Genomic DNA, 18,587 nt, shown 5'->3' on the forward strand with positions numbered 1-18,587 from the left:
AGCTCTTGACATGATAAGACATGTTTATTTCAGGGTTTCTTTAATACATATTTCATGTAACATATAAGAAACATAAACACATTTAACATTGTACTCACAATCAGTTAGATACATGTACAATGGCCATACAAACTGGCCATTTGATCAATCTATTTATCTATCTATCTTGATCAATCTATCTATCAACACACAGACACACATATATATAAGAATTAATTTACTGTAATACCATACATGTGGCAATGACATGAATTTACAAAGCCGAGAGAACCCATCAGCTCAGTTAATCATTTTAGTCAGTATGTGAATACCAGGTTTCATAATTTCAGGTATTATAATCATGTTGTTTTTTTTGTAAAACAATTTTCTCTCCGACAATGAAAGTCGACCAAGAACTCAGTAGACGAATTTTTCAGTGAGAAGTTCATTGCTTGTGTTTGTGTGATCACATAACATACTTCTTTTTTCTTACTTCTGTTTTATTTTACACACACACACACACACACACACGCACACACTGAGAAACGTTTGGAGGAAAACCCTATGCATCCATTAACCTTTGTTGTACATCACCTAAAACTACTGCCCACCACACGTCGTGGGTCCCCAGTGACCCATGCTTTTCGTGAAGGAATAAAGTCTTGCCATATGTCGTGGGTCTCCAGAGACCCACGCTTTTTTCTTCAGGAATAAAACATCGTGGGTGTGTGTGTACAGACCTAGGAAAGTTGTGACAAATTTTGAAGCATGGAATGGACTGGTTCCTTTTTATGTTTGTTGTGCATATGAAGATGAAGTGGTGCACATGCAAAGTTACACAGAGTTTACAGATGACAAATAAATGTAATAGGCTTTTATGCAAATGATTAAACTTGCTTCTTTGTTTCAATATGTATGGTCATGCATACAGCCCGTCCGTACCAATGACCATGCGTGCATGCGTGCGCCTGCACTTATTTACACACAGACCCGTCTTTGAACATCATGTCATGTGCTGTGGTACACAAACCAGCTGTGATGTGTACCACTGACTGTGTGTCGTATGATGTAACTGCGCTCTCATAGGTGCAGTGTGTGTGCATATGTATGTGTGTGTTCTTGCTGTTGAAGTTGTTGGTGTGTGTGTATGTGTGTAGGTGCGGTGCGTGCGTGTGTGTGTGTGTGTTCTTGTTGAAGTTGTTGGTGTGTGTGTGTGTGAATGTGTGTATGTAAATGAGTGTGCTTGCATATGTGTATTGCTTTGTGTGTGCATGCATGCATGTGTGTCCATGTGTGTGTGTGTTCTTGTGTGTGTGCACATGTGTTCATGTGTGTAAGCGGGCACACATATTAAAAAAAAAAAAAAAAAAAAAAAATATATATATATATATATATATAAATAAGAGAATGAGCATCGTTAGTATGCTTGTGATGCACCTTAGAAGTGTGAGTACACAGTTGTTACACAGAGAGGGAGTGTGTGATTAGGAGTATGTGACCGAACCTCCACTGAGGAATTCACACTAAATACGCTGATTGTAATACAGTCATGTAAAGGCTATTCAGTATGTAATGGGGAAAAAAGACACACACGTGCATGTTTTCTGACAACACAGCTTTATTTACATATGAAGTAATTGCCTTCTTTAAAGATTGAATAGTTTGTTCAGTCAAAGCTGAGAATGCAAACACACACACACACACACACATACAGGAATACATACGCACACACAGTACAAATTGTCCAAATCTAAGCTAATCGCATTATCATGTCATACTTTTATACCCTGCACAACAAATTCTTCACAACACAGTCAACAAACACATCATCCAGATTACCCAACAAACACCACCCCTCGGAAACAATCTGTCACTGCAACAGAAAATAATGAACCTAAACATTTTCACTGAAACAAAGGACTACAAGCCCACAGCACACCCTTCCATTTCACTGGAGATTTAAAACCGGGAGAGGGGCGTGGGGTGGGGGAACACCCTTGTCACATGAATACATCTACTTACAGGGAAAAAAAGTATTCATGAAACAAGGTTGAACAACCAGCAAGTAAATTCATGTGTAGTAGATGCATATAACAATCTAGGCACCAAAATTACATTAGATCAAGGGTCATGTTGGGAAGCAAATTCACATTGCACATGCACAAACTCATCATTGAAACCTCACAAACTGGGCAAGAGATTTTGATGGCAAAAAGAAAAGAGGAAAAACAGAATCATTGCATGTAATTGATACAGTAAAAAGAAAAAGCAAGATCAGATGGAGTGACCACAGAAATTGCAGCGCAGGCTATTCCACGCTAAAGATGTACAGCCAAATACGCATGCGCAGTACTCACATATTTGTAAAAGTGAATCACGCCAGCGCATCATAGGAGACAGGCCACTTAGACAAGGTTCAGATTCTGCGTCTTCAGAATGCGTGGGTCTGTCAACACCCACAATGTACAATGCTCATGGTTTCTTTTTTGAGAGTATGGGTCTGCTCAGACCCACGACGTACTGGGAGTTTTATTTTTTGTTTACTCCTTTGTGTAATGACAAAAACAATTTTTGATACAGATGTGGGACCATGCTTCATTGACAAAGTGATAAAATTTTGTGAAAGTAGCTTAAAAACTGACTCAGTTATCAAGAAAAAATCATGACTCTGGGTCATTTAATACCCATGACGTGCAGCAAAGGATAAGCAACATATATCATAGATTTAGTCTTATTTATTGTATACATGCAAGAGGTGAATGGGTATTTCTCCAATCTTTAACAAAGATGTATTCAAATAAATAATTTGTGAATAAATCAAGTACTTGGGGGATATTATGAGACCCAGGCAGCCATCAACGAGCCATTCGGTGTAAACTGGTATGGAAGATGTCCAGTTTCTTGTAGCCTGTGGGATATGTCTATAATGTATGGAAATGTCTTCAGTTTCTCCAGTTTTAGAGTTATGCATGCATGTGAATGACTGGTGTGAAAGCACTTTTATTTGTCTCTGTACAAGATTTCAGCGTTAGATAAATACTATTACTATTATGTGAAGAGAACAGGCAGCCTGTTTTGTGTAGTGTGAGAATGTCAGGCAGCAATTTGAAAGCTATATGATATCTCATGAGATATTTTTTTATTTGTCTATCAATGCCTGACCGTTCTACAAGGGCATCTTCTTCTTCTTCTTCTGCGTTCGTGGGCTGCAACTCCCACGTTCACTCGTATGCACACGAGTGGGCTTTTACGTGTATGACCGTTTTTACCCTGCCATGTAGGCAGCCATACTCCATTTTCGGGGGTGTGCATGCTGGGTATGTTCTTGTTTCCATAACCCACCGAACGCTGACATGGATTACGGGATCTTTAACGTGCGTATTTGATCAAATCTGGAATCTCAGTGAGTGCTAAGTTTCATTCGTTGAAAGTTCCTCCACTGAACCAGCAGCACATGTAACATACTGTACTGGAGTTTTGAACATTTGGAATGGGAGGTTTTTGTGATAATTACAAGTACACATACTTTTATTTCACTCAGCAGAGCCGGGAAACACTCTGCTCTGTTGTGTTGATTCTCATGTGTGATTATTAGTTTGGAATACTTTCACATCACCTGGCAGAGCAAAAGACCCTGCTTGGATTTTTTAGTGGTGTGTGTTGTTGTTTTTTCATATTACTGATCATCCATACAAACCTAGACTTACAGCCGTTCAACATCAGTGCTAACATCACCTGTGGGTGCAACTTTCAAAGAAGACTTCGAAGCTTAATTAACTAGGATTCTCAAGCACCCTTGCAACATATTTACAGTTTATTAAGGGAATTAGTTAATTAATCAACAGTTGTAATGATTTTTTTTTTTTAAATTCATTTATTAGATTTTTTAAATCAAAAGAAATTCCAGATAAGAGGAGTGTGTATTATACTCCATGTTTGGTGATAAATATACGGAATGATTCAGCACTTGTAGCTTTTAGAGGCATTTGATTGGCTAAGAGTGGACCGGGAACAGTATATGACACCAAACAAGCAATTATGTTTTGGTCACACTGATGATGAAAACTACAGACCACAGAAACACTTATTTAATGTTTTTTTCTTCAAAATTAGATAAGTGAAATTTTTTCCTCGCGAACTCCTGCTTAACTTGAAACAAACAAACAAAAAAAAAAAGGTTTTAAAATTCTGTTTCCCAGCTCGGTTTTAAAAGTAGAAAAACTTTTCAAGTGCAATCCCAACTCAACACTCATAACTGGCTTGCTGTTCAAACATGCATCAAGTACAAATTCACAGTCCCTGTTCACTCATTCTTCTGTGGTACATCTCAAAATCTGTCAGACCTGCTTTTTGTTCACTTGCCTTCAAGACACCTTCCCTCCTGAGCAACTACAAAAACTGTGAAGAACCCTCAAGTTAGAACAAAACATTAAGATCAATGCTCATTTTCTTTTTATGGCCCCTTATTTTGGAAATCTCTACTTCCTGATCACCTCAACATCCAAGATACTTCATCTTTCAAAAGATCCTTGAAAACATTTGCTTAAAAAATAGTAACTTAGTAAGATTAGTTCAAGATTCCAGCTTCTAAGCACTCTTTCACCCCGGATTCCCACATGCTTGATTCCAAGTTCATGTGTCTGGGTGAGATTTGACAAAAATATCACCCCCCCCCCCCCCCCCCCTCTCCCCTTAAAAAAAAAACCAAGACAGATTTCATGTATGGAATGGGACAGGACGGTGTGACCTCCAATAGCATGTTGGTTCCTCCAACAGGATGGTGTGTCTTCTAACAGTGTGTCATCTAACAGGACAGTGTGTCACCTAACAGGACAGTGTGTCATCTAACAGGACAGTGTGTCCTCTAATACAGTAATAGGACAGTGTGTCCTCAAAAAGCACTGAGATAGATCTGCGAGTTCCTACCAGGGCAGAAAGATAAGGGGAGTGAGACAGAGCTCTGACTTGGTTCCCACCCACAGCTTGGGATCCTCCTCCTCCCTGTCTCCCACAGCAAAAGCAATCAACAGAGGCACACCACAACAAAGCTTGTCTGCAGAAATGACAGATGTGACACACTGGGACCCTGTCAGACCGGACTCAAACATTTTCCTGGTGTTGATGATGTAAACACTGTCTGAGGCTGCATCCAGCACCGCCAGAAATCCAGTGGGATGGCATGAGACACACACTGGAGTGAAAGGTCTTTTCTTCTGCTTCCTCGACCCAGACTTCATCCCTTTCTCAAAGCCAAAAGGAGGGTAGGCTGTGAAGGTATCTGAAGTTTCCTGCTGAAAAAAATAGACCACACCTCTTTTGTCTGCCACACAGATTACATGCTTGCCTTTGTACATCATTATGGTCAGAGAGGAGAAACTGTGCAGCTTGTTTGGTCCTCCATACACTTTGATCCAGTTCATTTTCCCCTCCACAGGAACCCAGAAGACTCTGTTAGCAGAGCAAACAGCGATTCCTGAGGTTGTTGCAGCTATGGACTTGTACTCAAATCTCCCAAACAGTACATAGCAGTTTTGTCCCTTGGCATACAGCATGAGGGATTTTGGACTGCCATGAGCCACAAGGACATCTGTCGCTCCGTAGGGTGCAAGGAGAAAAGGACAACGTCCTATCCTGGTAGAGTAGCACACCTTCCCACTCTCATCCAGCATGTCCATGATCTGTTCATTTCGATACAGTACCCACACTCTGCCGCCAGGCATGGGGGCGATGGCTGTGGGCACACTGCCCTGCCTTGACACCACGACAGGGGAAGATCCCGGCGGCGTTGTGATGGACACCCACTGGTGAGTCTGTGCTGCGCTGTGCTGGGACACCCTTGTGGCCTGCATGTCTCTGCTGATGGACTGAATCATCTCCCTCCCCTGTGCCTTCTTTTCAGCAGTCAGTGGGCCTTTTTTTACTTTCTGTTTTTTCTGCACAGGGCCTTTCTTCCTCACAGAAGCGATGTATTCTTTCGTTGCATGGTGTTCCTCATGCAGAACTGGTCTCCTTTTGCTTGTCATCATTCTAGAATGTAAATGTCTGTTCACAGTCATGTCTGTATTCACTGTCAAGTTGTCAAGCACATGTTCTGACACAGCAACATTTGGTGTGGGGGCATCTCCAAGCACAAGTTGTTCCCAAGACTTCCCAGCTAGGCACTGCTGTCCGGGCACAGGGAGATCAGAGTGGTGGTCCATATCCTCTGAGAGATCCACAGTGCCCATCAGACCATGCAGGTCACCAATGCCCACTTCAGGAAGATCAGCCGTCACCACCTGTCTTGGCACCTGAAGAACCCAAACAAATCAGACATCTTGCAGCACCTTCACAACGGTGATGGCTACATAAATTTTATTGATTTCTATAAAAAAAAAATTTTTAAACATCTTGAAGCACCTTCATAAAGGTGATGTCTACACAGGTTTTATTCATATCTTTCATTCTGCCTGGTTCAGTTTCTGTAACACTTGCAACTACTGAGAAAAAGCCAACATCTCTCTCTCATCTCTCTCTCTCTCTCACGCACACACACATGCACATATGGGAAATCAAAACACAGTTGTTACACACTCATTTTATGTGCATGAGTCAAAGACAAAAAGGTGTACCGTTTTGGAGGTACCCAATTCCTTTCACAGTATCTTTTCATTTTCAGTCACTGGTTTGAGCTGACTGAAAAGATTCACAGAGTTGTCATCTGGTGAGAATGTCTGAAACAGGCTGCACAAGACTGACAGTGTTTTTTCTATGTGTATCTATTTTTTCATCAAAGGGATGATAAGTTAGTTTTGGGCTGTTTCTGTCTCTTTCCAAAACATGGTATTCACAAGAAAAAAAGAGGTAAATAGAAAAAATGAAGAAAACAGTTTCAAGTTCACCCTTTTATCATGAAAAGGAAACACCATGGTAATAATACAATATTCAAATAAATATACAAACAAATATATATATATATATATACATAGGAAAATAAACCCATCCAAACTTACATGCATTGAAAATATAAGAACATGTATATGGACAACCATTTGATTGCATTCCATTAATAATCATGATAATGCTGCAACGACTATATACACTCAAAAAATATTTATGAGAAATATATGGTTAGGCTACCACTTTGTTTTAAAACCAAGCCTCTTGTACTCTGTTACAGCATTGTGTTCCATATCATAATGCCATGGATGTTCTTTTACATGATTTTGTTGAATTTTCATTCATGTACAGTCTTCTCATAAGTGGTGGTGGTGTGTCCATCGAGATCGATGATGACCATCGTTGTCATCCAGCTGGGGGATGGGGGGAGGGTGGTGGTGGGGTGGGGGGGAGGATGCTCATGAATCTTCTCATAAGTACTGGCTCCTCTCATGCAGCGTGTAATGGAAACATCACCTCTGTCCCTCTGCCGGACAATCACATAGTCCAGCATGTGCCACTGCTTGGAGCGGGGGTGCATCCATGTGTTCTTGTACTTGTCCGCTTGCTGGAAGAGGGTGCTGGTAATGGTCAGTCCATGCTGCGCGCAGAGTGAGAGCAAAAGCAGTCCGTTGGAGTTGCACTTGCCTGTGCCGTGCTGTCCTAGGACTTTTGGCCACGAGGAGAAGTCCACGCCGACGCGGGCATTGAAATCCCCAAGGATGATCAGCCTGTCCTTTCTGTCTACCGCTGAAATGGTGCGGCTGAGTTCCTCGTAGAAAGCTTCTTTGATGTCATCAGGGTTGGTCATCGTCGGGGCATAGCAGCTGCTGACTGTGGCGAAGCGATCCTTGGACAGCTTCAGACGCAGGGTCATCAGCCTGTCGTTTATCCCACGTGGAAGGCTGTCAAGCTGTCGTGCAAGTTTGGTTCGTATGGCAAAGCCCACGATTGAGGTTCTTGGGGTGCCATCTGGCTTCCCAGTGCAGTAGAAGGTGTAGCCCCCTCCAACTTCCTCCAGCTGGGTTTCACCCGCAAACCTGGTTTCGCTCAGGGCTGCTATGTCCACCTGGTAGCGATCAAGCATTCTAGCAATGAGCGCTGTGCTTCTTTCTGGTCTGTTGTCTCTGTCTAAGAGGGTGCAAACATTCCAGGCACCAAAAGTCAGGGCATGACTCTCTGGTTCTTTTCTTCTGTTTTCGACCGCTATTGTTGGATGTCCAAGTAGGTGCGGTTTCCTACTAGGTACTAGGTGAGGCAGGCTTTGTTTGGGGATCCTTTTATCTCCCCTTCCCCATGTGGGGAGAGTAGTGCTGTCCCTAAAAAGGGCTGCTCTGACACTGTGGGAGGATACGGGCGCCGCATCTGCCCCAGTCTACGGCGGACAGCCATCACCCCACAGCCGCCTGCGTGCAGGGTCGTGACTAGGAACTGCCAGCAGCATCCTCTGCCTGTCCCCGTTACCACTTCTCCATCGCCGCAGGGCTTGGAAAAGCTGGGTTTTGAAAGGCTAGCTCATCGTTCCGACATTAGCCTGGTTGCCTGACCAGCACAGGTGACTTTTTTAGCGAGGAGTTGTGCAGTCCCTTCCCCACTCTCTCGCCTACCGACGCTCACAGTCCCACAGGTGCAGATACTGCCACGTGTAGGACGGCCTCGGCAGGTGCAGGTTTTTTTCTTCGGAGCTCTGTCTCCTAGGAGGACTTCCAGCCAAGGATAATTCCTCCCCCTGCCCTTTGGTCATCCTCTTCAGCCTTCACAGCCGTTGGGAAAGGTTTCCTCCTCCGCCTGGTCCGTTGTTGGGATACGTTACATGCAGCAGGTAGTACTGGGTTACATGGTACCAGTAGCAAGGGCTATGCCCCTGACCTGACATGTTATTGATATCAGACCTGTTAGTGATATCAGACAAAGAAAAAACACGTGGGTGTGATCATGTGTGTGTTTATGTGTGAACAAGTGCGCGTGCATGTGTGCAAGACTAAAAACACAGAAGTTAAAGACAATGACTGAATGAGCCAACCTTGAGGAAGGAACTGAACCCAAGCACTCAAAAGTCACTATCATCCCCTAATTTCCTTACCGGCCCTGCTGGCTTCCACTGAGAGAGAAACTCAAACATCTCTCTGATGTGCTGCAGATCTCTGGTCATAAGACCAAGCTGGGGTGTGTCAGCCTCTGTCCCTCTTTCCATCTTCACCAGATGATCACTGGCCTGGTTCTGCAGGTCCGCCAGGCTGGCTTCATAGTTCATGGCCTGTTCCGACAACACACACAACACGCTGTCAACACCAGCACCACGCACAACACACCGTCAACACCAGCATTGTGTGCAACGCGCCATCAACACCAGCACTGTGCACAACATGCCGTCAACACCAGCATCATGCACAACATGCCGTCAACATCAGCATCATGCACAACACCCTGTCAACACCAGCATCATGTGTGTGTGTACGTGTGTGTGTGTGCGCGCGCGTGTGCTTAGAGTTGACTTCATCCAGATTTTGCACCTTATAAATATTATTATTATTAGTAGAAGTATTTTTATGTATTTTTCTGTTATACTTTTTTTCTTTTTCTTTTTCTCGAGGCCTGACTAAGCGCGTTGGGTTACGCTGCTGGTCTGGCATCTGCTTGGCAGATGTGATGTAGCGTATATGAATTTGACTGAACGCAGTGATGCCTCCTTGAGCTACTGATATTGATACTGATACTGCACAAGACGCTGTCAACACCAGCATCAGGCACAACACGCTGTCAACACCAGCATCAAGACACAACACGCTGTCAACACCAGCATCGTGCACAACATGCTGTCAACACCAGCATCATGCACAACATGCTGTCAACACCAGCATCATGCACAACACGCTGTCAACACCAGCATCACGCACAACATGCTGTCAACACCAGCATCGTGTACAACACGCTGTCAACACCAGCATCATGCACAACACACTGTCAACACCAGTGACACCACATCATAGAAGGAAACAAACATAAGTCAAACTGTGCCAGCTCAAAGACCTTTAACCCCTTGACCACTGAAACTTGGTGAAATGGAATATGTGTGGCAAGAGCTTGAAGCGCATCTACTACTTTCATGTACTTTATAATGGTATAACTGATTTAGTTGAATGAAAGCAATGCAGTCCCAAGAAGAAGTCCAAATATTAATAACCTTCGTCTTTACTCTGTTAGGGGGAATACCTTCTATTCAAGCATACTTGTCAACAGCAGTCAAAGGGTTAAACCTGCATTCCAAATGTTTGAGTCTGGTGTATGACCAGTAACATCTAAACAAGATTTTTTCTAATGCTGACAATGTTAATCATGCTTCACTTTTTATGGTTTCTGGTCAGTGGCGGTGCACGTGTAAAGAGCTGTCCAATGCAGTCAGCTTAATTAGCAGAGAAAGATGATGATGATGTAAGCCTTTCGGAAACAAAACCAGTAATGGTGCTGGGGAAATGATTGGAGTGGGGGTGTGATGACCTCTTGGGATAGCAATGGTCAAGGGACAAAACTGAAAAATACTCAAAGCAGAACTCTTCGAACTTTTTTTCACCACCTCCAAATGGAAACAATGACACCACACATGGAACAACAGGAGCAGACAAAAAAGAAAAAAGAAAAACAAACATTATGCATTTCTGATGACCTACAAACAGAATATACAAAAAATCATGATTTTAATTCACCCAACTAATACAAAAAAATAACAAAGAATCAATATGTATAACAATACTGTTGGACTGAAAATTAAATTCAGTGCAAATTACTGAGAAGCTCCATTTCAAGCATGGAAACTTTGACAGTTATATTAAGGAAACTTTGACAGTTATGTTAAACTATTACAGCATATCACTCAGCTGAGCAGCAGATGATAGCTGTCTGGCTGTTCAGGGTTACTCAAGCAAGCAAGATGATCTGAGATTACACTCACAGAGGGGACCATGTATGAAAAAGATGACAGCTGTAGGGGGTGTCAATATTTTTATAATAATAATATTATAACAACAACGATACATATATTTATATAGTGCAAATTCCCAATAGAGTGGGCTCTGAGGGCCTCCCATGAAACAATACATTATCTATTACTCTAAATGTCACACAATACACAAACTATTGCACAAAATGTTATACAACAGCACATAACTAATACTATCAATAGAACATATGAGAAAATAATACAAGTTGAAAATGTTGTATCATCAAATCCAAAACACACACACACACACATATAAGCATACACACATAAAACACACACACACACAAGCAAAGACAGAGAACATATGACATATGTACCCACCAACAAGCACACATACTACACAGATACTTCATTAGCTAAAACAAACAAATACATAAATAAATAAAGTGAGAGAGAGAAAGAGAGAGAAAACTGGGGGAAGGGGGTTTAGGGGGAATATAGAGAAAAAGACAACTAAGCTTCTTCAGATCCACAGGTCAGGTTGAACAGAAACATTTTCAAACAGCGTGCGCGCACACACTCACACACACACACACCACATGTATGCAACTGTCATGGTTTTTGTCTAACCTCTGTTTTAACTAGAAGGGTCTGCTGCAGCAGGTGGTTATACTGAGTTTTGAGGATGTCCATCTGATGTTCATGGTAAAGTTCTACCAGATGGCAAAGGTGCCTCTTGTGGTTTTGCAGCCTCTTCCTCACCTGTCAGCAAACACACATGTAGCCATCTATTCAGGACAGTGTCTAAAGCACAAAACACCAGTGAAACGAAGAAACCTTGTTTAATAATACTATAAAATAAAATAAAAACAGACACAATAATATTATTAAAACTGGTTTGATTTTTTGTTCCAACTCTTTTTGTAACTGAAATTATGTACCAACACCCACAAGTGCATTGAGTATCATATACACATCTGCTTTGTACTGATGTCTGTCTATCTATGTAATGTATGCAGACTTGTAGACAGCAGAGCAAAACTTGCAATCTAATGCTGAAAAAAAGAAGACTTTTTTCCTCCATCAAGTAATGACTTCCTGAAAGATTTCTGACCATTCTTTTAAAGAGTATTTACATTATAATAGCTTATCTAAATCAACGTGTTTTTCACCAGCTGTGTTTTGTGGGGGTTCTTTTTTTTTTCTTTTTTTTTTTTTCTTTTTTTTTTTTTACAGTTATAGAAATGCATAGTCACAACAACACCAACAAAAAAGACCACCTCCACCGAAAAGTGGGGTAGGACTCATTAAGAGAAAAAAAAAGAACTCACGAAATCAAACTAAATAGTTTAAATCAAACCAAAGCAAAGCAAATTTTTTTTTTTTTTTAAAGAAAAAGAAAATAAAAAGATACATAAGATACATATAAATGTGTGGTGTTGTTATTTGCAATACTGCCTTAAAAAAAACAACAACAACAACAACAGTGAATTGTTTCACTTTGGCTTTAGTTTCTTTTCAGTACACAGTTTAACTGTGTGCAAATGAGGTGGGTAAGGGGAAAAGGACAACTATAGGTGTCGGTGCAAGATAATGACCATGAATGCACATGTACATTACAAAATTTTATGTGTGCTACAGTGGTCATATAAAAACAATTTTACATTCTAGTACAACCATGTTTCACTTCAGCAAAATTCCATAATGAAGTTTCAGAGCTGAAGAAGTACCACACAAGAAAAGCTTTAATATGACTGATTCATTATGGTCTACCAATCACCAAGTCATTGATTCTAGGATTCTTTACCTCATCATGGCTTGCCAGCAGCGAGTCCATGTAGGGCTCCAAGTTCTTTCCTTGGTTCACACGCTCCTCTAAAGCTGTAGAAATCTCCCAATGAAGCTCCTCAAACTTCTGTTGTATCCTAAAGTGTTCCTCTGACTTGAAAGCTTTTTCAATTACACTGGTCTGGGGCTCTTGCTCCTCATCTCCCTGACTACTGTCACTGAGGGGTGCTTTTGGAGACACAGACAGTGTGCTTTCCGACTCATCTCCATGACTGCAGTCACTAACACGTGTCTGAGGAGACAAAGGCAGTGTACTTTCTGACTCATCTCTCTGACTACAGTCACTGACAGCTATTTTGGGCATCTCACATGGTCCAATCTCATCTCCTGGTCCCTGACTACTTTCATTGAAAGCCATTTGGGGTAACTCACATGGTCCAGTCTTATCTCCCTGACTACATTTTTTGACAGCTTTTTTGGGCACCTCACATGGTGCAGTCTTATCACTCTGACTACAGTCACCAAGAAGAGTTTGGGGTGACTTGTATGGTCCAAACTTATTTCCAGGACTACATATGCTGAGAGCTGTTTGAGTTGACATGGGTGGGTCCATGTTATCTGCAGTCTTCCACTGGCAACCTGTGTGCGGTGGGCTTGTATGGGCTTCAAGCTGCAATGGAAACAGATTACATAGTGTGTTAGTCTACATATTCTATCTCTATTTGTGAATGAATATAGATTCAATCTGAATAAAACTGAATTAATTAAAAATAGCACAAAAAAGGAGAAATAAACAATAAAAATACCAAGTCTGACAAGCATGTGGAATTATTGTGACCAAAGCAAACAGAAACTGGGACTTCCTGCTCCACAACCTGAAAACAGGAGTGACCAACATCAAGGCCCAAGCCTAAAAAGCAGTGGAATGCCCAAAGGCACAAAGATAGAGTTGAGTTTAACGACCTGTTTGCTAATACCCTTTAACCAAGTTGTTCATGGCTTGGGTTTTGTCTTCACATGTACAAGATCCATTCATCAACCAGATGCTGCAGGAGCTTCAGTGTCCCTACTTGGAAGACTGTAGATGCACTGCCAGACTCTCTGTGCTGAACAGTTTCAAGGTGACAAAGTGTCCGGACTGATCCATATGTATACTTTGCCACATCTCCTGTTAAGATTTTTAAAAAGTGGGGGGAAAATGTCTAAACTTCATATAAACCCTATGTGCTTGTCAGGCCTTGAAGCCTATATTAGCTTTGTGTATATATTATATGCTAAAGTAAAACATAATGAACAGAGGCCTTGCGACAGTGAAGTTTCATCTTCTAAAAGAGCAAACCCAGAAAGCCCATCCAGTCCATTCGCAGACCTTTGAGAGAATCCCATGGAAGGCTGAGTGCAACTGTTCACTTTTCCCCTAAGCATTATGAGGGATGGGAAAGTCCTGTTCCCTGAAACTGTGTAGTTGCCTTCCCTTTCATTGTGGTGCCTTTGTTTCAAACATGGCAGAGAAACATCAAGTATTATTACTCAGCTCTGTTCAGTACTCTTTTCTGAGGGAGGACGCTGCAATTTGTGGGCTTGGGAACAGTGCCAGGCTATACCTGGGGCTGTGCTGTGGGTTTCTTTAATGGTCCAAAACACTGTGTTAGCAGCTCCACATAAGCAGCATTTGTTCCAAAAGTAGTTTCATCATTTTGTCTCTGTCGTTAAACAATTTTTTTGGTGTGTGATCACACCTTCTTTGCATCAGCTAGCATGCCAGTATACTTGGCATATTGATCAAGGCCATTTGGGAAAAAGTATTTTTTTAAATCACATCATAATGATACAAATTCAATTCATCAAAAGAGTGATGTATGTCCCTTTTAACCTCCAGGCCCAGTTACAAATATATGTGGAATGAAGGTTCTTTGGTAATGTATACAGATGACAACTGTTTACAAACACAAAACAGTAAATTGGTAAAACCCAGCATGCAGTAGGAACACGATTAATCATAAATTTACCACATTAAATAAAGTGCTTGGTTAAATTCTCATTCTACAGCACATGCACACAAACACTCTTTCTCTCTCTCCAAAAGGGCTTACTAAAAGAGAAATATTCCACTCTTTGATTAAAAAAAATATATATATATCTTGTTCCTCTCCACAACAACAGACTGGCAATTTTTTAAAAATTTTTTTTAAAACACATTCTACAACACACACATACACACAAACACGTACATGCATGCACGCACACACACCAAAGGTTCTCCATGAAGGAGATGCAGTGATTGGGCTAACTGCAACACAAATAAACGATAAGGGATTCCATTCTTTAAAAAAAAAAAATATATATATATATATGCTGAAAAGGATCTGGGGGTCACCATGGACCCAGAATTAAGCTTTGATACACATATAAGTAATATTGTGATTAAAAGAAATCAAATTTCTGGTATGTTTTAGAGAAATATTACAAATATGTCTCCTGAAATTATGGTTCCTTTACTTAGAGCTTTAGTTAGGCCCATAATTGAATACAGGAACTTGGTATGGTGCCCCTACTTGATAAAGCACATAAATATTATTGAAAGCCTTCAACGAAGATTGACTAAGTTTATAAATGGTACTGGAGACCTTTGTTATGAGGAGCACCTAGCTCTATTTAAACTGCCCAGTCTGGAAATAGAATTTCGGTGACTAAGACTGTAAGAGGTGATCTCACTGAAGTATTCAAGATCATGCACAATATTTATGATCCCTGCACTACCTCTTCCCTGTTCACCTTGGCTAAATTTGATAAGACTCGACTGTGCAATTTCAAACTTAAGACAAACGTTGTAAGTAACCAGTTCCACAATTTTTTTTTACTAACCATATCATTAATCTGTGGAATAACCTTTCCTCTGACACCATCAATGCATCATCAGAAAACGCCTTCAAAAACCAAATTGACAAAACTTATAAGGGCCATGTATTTTCCATGATTTAAATCTTTATTGAGTCAGAAATAAATGTAGTATACTCTATGCCTGATTAAACCTTGGAACAGTTCACTATAATTATAGTGATCCAAAAGTAGATAAATTGACACTATTACGTGAGCAAAACGCTTCCAGCCGAATATTTATGTGTGATATATAGGCCTATCTATGCTGCTCTCCATAGCAACAGAGTTGTAAAAATCTGTATCCATAAAAACGCATTCACCTTCTTCCTCAACAAGCCTGGCCGACTTCAGGAAGAAACAGCAGGTCAGAGATTTCCAATTCCCGGGTCAGGATGGAAGTATACATCGAGCAGCTGTGTTCAAAGGACTTCAAAACGCCGTTTTAAAAACGAAAGAAAGAAAGAAAGAAATTTCCGGAATCATGTTGTCTTTCGCAATCTTTCGATTCGCTCACCTCAAAGAGTGAATGTGAAAACTTACATCTCCTATAAAATAATAATAATCTGGTTTAGTTTAAAAGCCGAGTTGAACAACAACAACAACCAAACGGATAAATGTAGAAAAAAAAGAAAAGAAAAAAAAAGAGAGAGGATACACTGACATAACGCCTTCCAAGCAAGGAGGAACAGCCCTTTCCCAGCTATGCATGACATCCAGGTTAGTGAGGGGTAAAGAAGCTGCTTGACGATGGGCCCAAGACCCCAGCCTTCATCCTGAAGGATGCCGTAAATGAACTGTGTAGCCGGGTTGGCTACGATCTTCGTTGGGCCAGCTTAGCAGACGACGTTTGTTACTCGCCGAAGGTTACTAAGGAAGTTGTAAATCGGTCACAAGTTATCTCCCTTTACAGGGAACCGTATGATGATTTTCATCAATTTGTTAAATTATAAACACTTCCTTATAGATGAGATTATAGTTTTATGTTATGGGACTTCAGAACGATCATACTTCTCAAATGTAATGATATCATTTGACCAGAAAGCCTATAACTTTTTTAAACTAATATTTATGTGAATGAGTTTTGACGCGATCTTCGAAATCCACTCAGTTGAAACATACAAAATACCTTCGTTTTCTGTAAATCGGTATAGTTGCCGTGGAATTTAGATTGTGCATTAAAATGTACATGATTAAGCTTCTTCTCGTGTACTGCTTTCCGTGTACACCTAAGTTATAGGCATGCGATGGTACGAAATGTCTGACGGCATTTCGGCGCCACAAAACTATCTCTTCTTCAAGTCATTGGAATTTGTCAGTGCCGATTTGAGCAATATATGTTTTTACAATACCTAGACATTTTTATAGCGTGTCTTGCAGATGTTTGCATTTCTGTTATCAATCTGATTAGTATCGTGCATGTATAATTGTGTTGTAGTTGGTTTAAACGAAGTATTTCATTGTCGATCACAAGTGCCAAAAGCACCGCCAAGCGGTGCCGACACGGGAGCTGTCCGCTGAGCTTGCTCTTGAATTTTGACATAAAAAATCTTTACTCTAGAAGAAGATTCTATAGATGATTTTTATATAGTTGGAAATTCAGGATTTTCAGTTACTTAACTTACTGCTATTATATTACATATCGCGACGTTTTAATTGTTGTAATGTACAAAAATGATACATGAACTCGTTAAAAGCTCGTTCATTCAGTGACTCTTTTTGTTTCAATTCAATTCAATTCAGTTCAAAATACTTTATTATCTGCTTCAACCAAAAACAGAAAATTTTCTTTAGGCTCACTTAAAATAAAATGCCCGTCAGCAAAAAAAAAACAAAAAAAACAACAAAAAACAAAACTGACACACCCTTCACTTATCACCATGTAGCCTACACATCAATTATTATGTAAAAAGAAAAACATGTGGGTAACGGATACTATTACATTCAGAGTGCAACAACTGTGTGTGTGTTGCGTGTGTGCCCGCGCGCGCACGCGCGCGCGCGCATGTGTAAATTTCAATCATTATAAAAAGAAGAATATTCAGTAAGATAATAATAACATTTAAAAAGACAAATGCTCATCAACAGATAAAACCGAAAAAACAAAAACATATGAGCAATTGGCACACCCTTCCTTGATGACAGCATACATATTAACTATCATGTTAAAAGAAAACATTTAGGTAAGAAAACGAAAATTACATTTTAAGATAAAGTGAAACATTTCAATGATATAATAGGAAAATATTCAGTAAGACAATTATAACATTTAAGAACATGAAATCACAGTTGAAGGGTCAACACCGCCACCAAGATTAAAGCATGTAAAACTCCTTTCACGCCCCTCTGCGGCAAAACAGTAACACTGAGCACGCGCCCGGGGCCACGCACACGCGCGCGCGCGCGCGCGCGCGCACACACACACACACACACACACACACACACACACACACACACACACACACGCACCCACACACTTCTCCCCGGCTCACCCCCTCCCCTCACTTCTTTCTTTACACGCATGCATGCATGCATACATATAGGGAAGAAAGACAACTGCCATCATAACAATAAACAAATCGCAGGCAATGGAATAAAAACATTATTTGAGCGAATCATTTATCACAGCAACAGCAGAGGGGGCAAATGATTTTCTGTACACATTCTTCTTTGCAAGAGGGATTTTACATCGTCTGCCAGAAGGGAGTTTCTGAAAGACAGAGTTAAGTGGGTGAGTGGAATCATTAAAAATTTGGAGTGCTTTTCTGCTAAGTGTGGACTGATATAGGGTGTTCAGTTGTTGCTGGGGCTTGGTTATGATTTTGCTGGCCAGGTTTACAACTCGTCTTAATTTTGTCTTTAACTTCACAGTCAGATTGCCAAACCAGGCCACAATACTGAAAGCCATGACACTTTCTATCAGACTTCTGTACACCAGCTCAAGTATGTGTGGACTAACATTAAAACTTCTTAATTTTCGCAGTAAAAAGAGTCTCTGGTGAGCTTTCTTGGCAGTGGCATCAACATGTTCACTGAATGTGAGACTGTAATCAACTATAGTCCCTAGATATTTAAAACTGTCCACTAT

The 18,587-nt window shown here is 40.8% G+C and overlaps 1 protein-coding gene across 2 annotated transcripts; it reads right to left on the reverse strand.

Moving 5' to 3' along the window:
• Positions 1 to 1,717: 1,717 nt before the first annotated feature.
• Positions 1,718 to 16,349, reverse strand: LOC143281947 (uncharacterized). 2 transcript variants are annotated; one of them, XM_076587262.1, is made up of 5 exons: positions 16,164 to 16,349; positions 12,642 to 13,292; positions 11,465 to 11,596; positions 8,981 to 9,154; positions 1,718 to 6,269 (listed from the first exon to the last, which is right to left on the reverse strand). In XM_076587262.1, exons 2-5 carry the CDS (start codon positions 13,233 to 13,235, stop codon positions 4,902 to 4,904), a joined length of 2,268 nt encoding a protein of 755 aa, XP_076443377.1. In that variant the 5' UTR covers positions 13,236 to 13,292; positions 16,164 to 16,349; the 3' UTR covers positions 1,718 to 4,901. The 2 variants fall into 2 exon arrangements, with proteins under 2 accessions (XP_076443377.1, XP_076443376.1); XM_076587261.1 differs by lacking the exon at positions 16,164 to 16,349 and adding an exon at positions 15,823 to 16,135.
• Positions 16,350 to 18,587: the final 2,238 nt, after the last annotated feature.

Source organism: Babylonia areolata, chromosome 5 (genome assembly GCF_041734735.1).
Source record: "Babylonia areolata isolate BAREFJ2019XMU chromosome 5, ASM4173473v1, whole genome shotgun sequence".
Classification (NCBI taxonomy): Eukaryota; Metazoa; Mollusca; class Gastropoda; order Neogastropoda; family Buccinidae; genus Babylonia; species Babylonia areolata.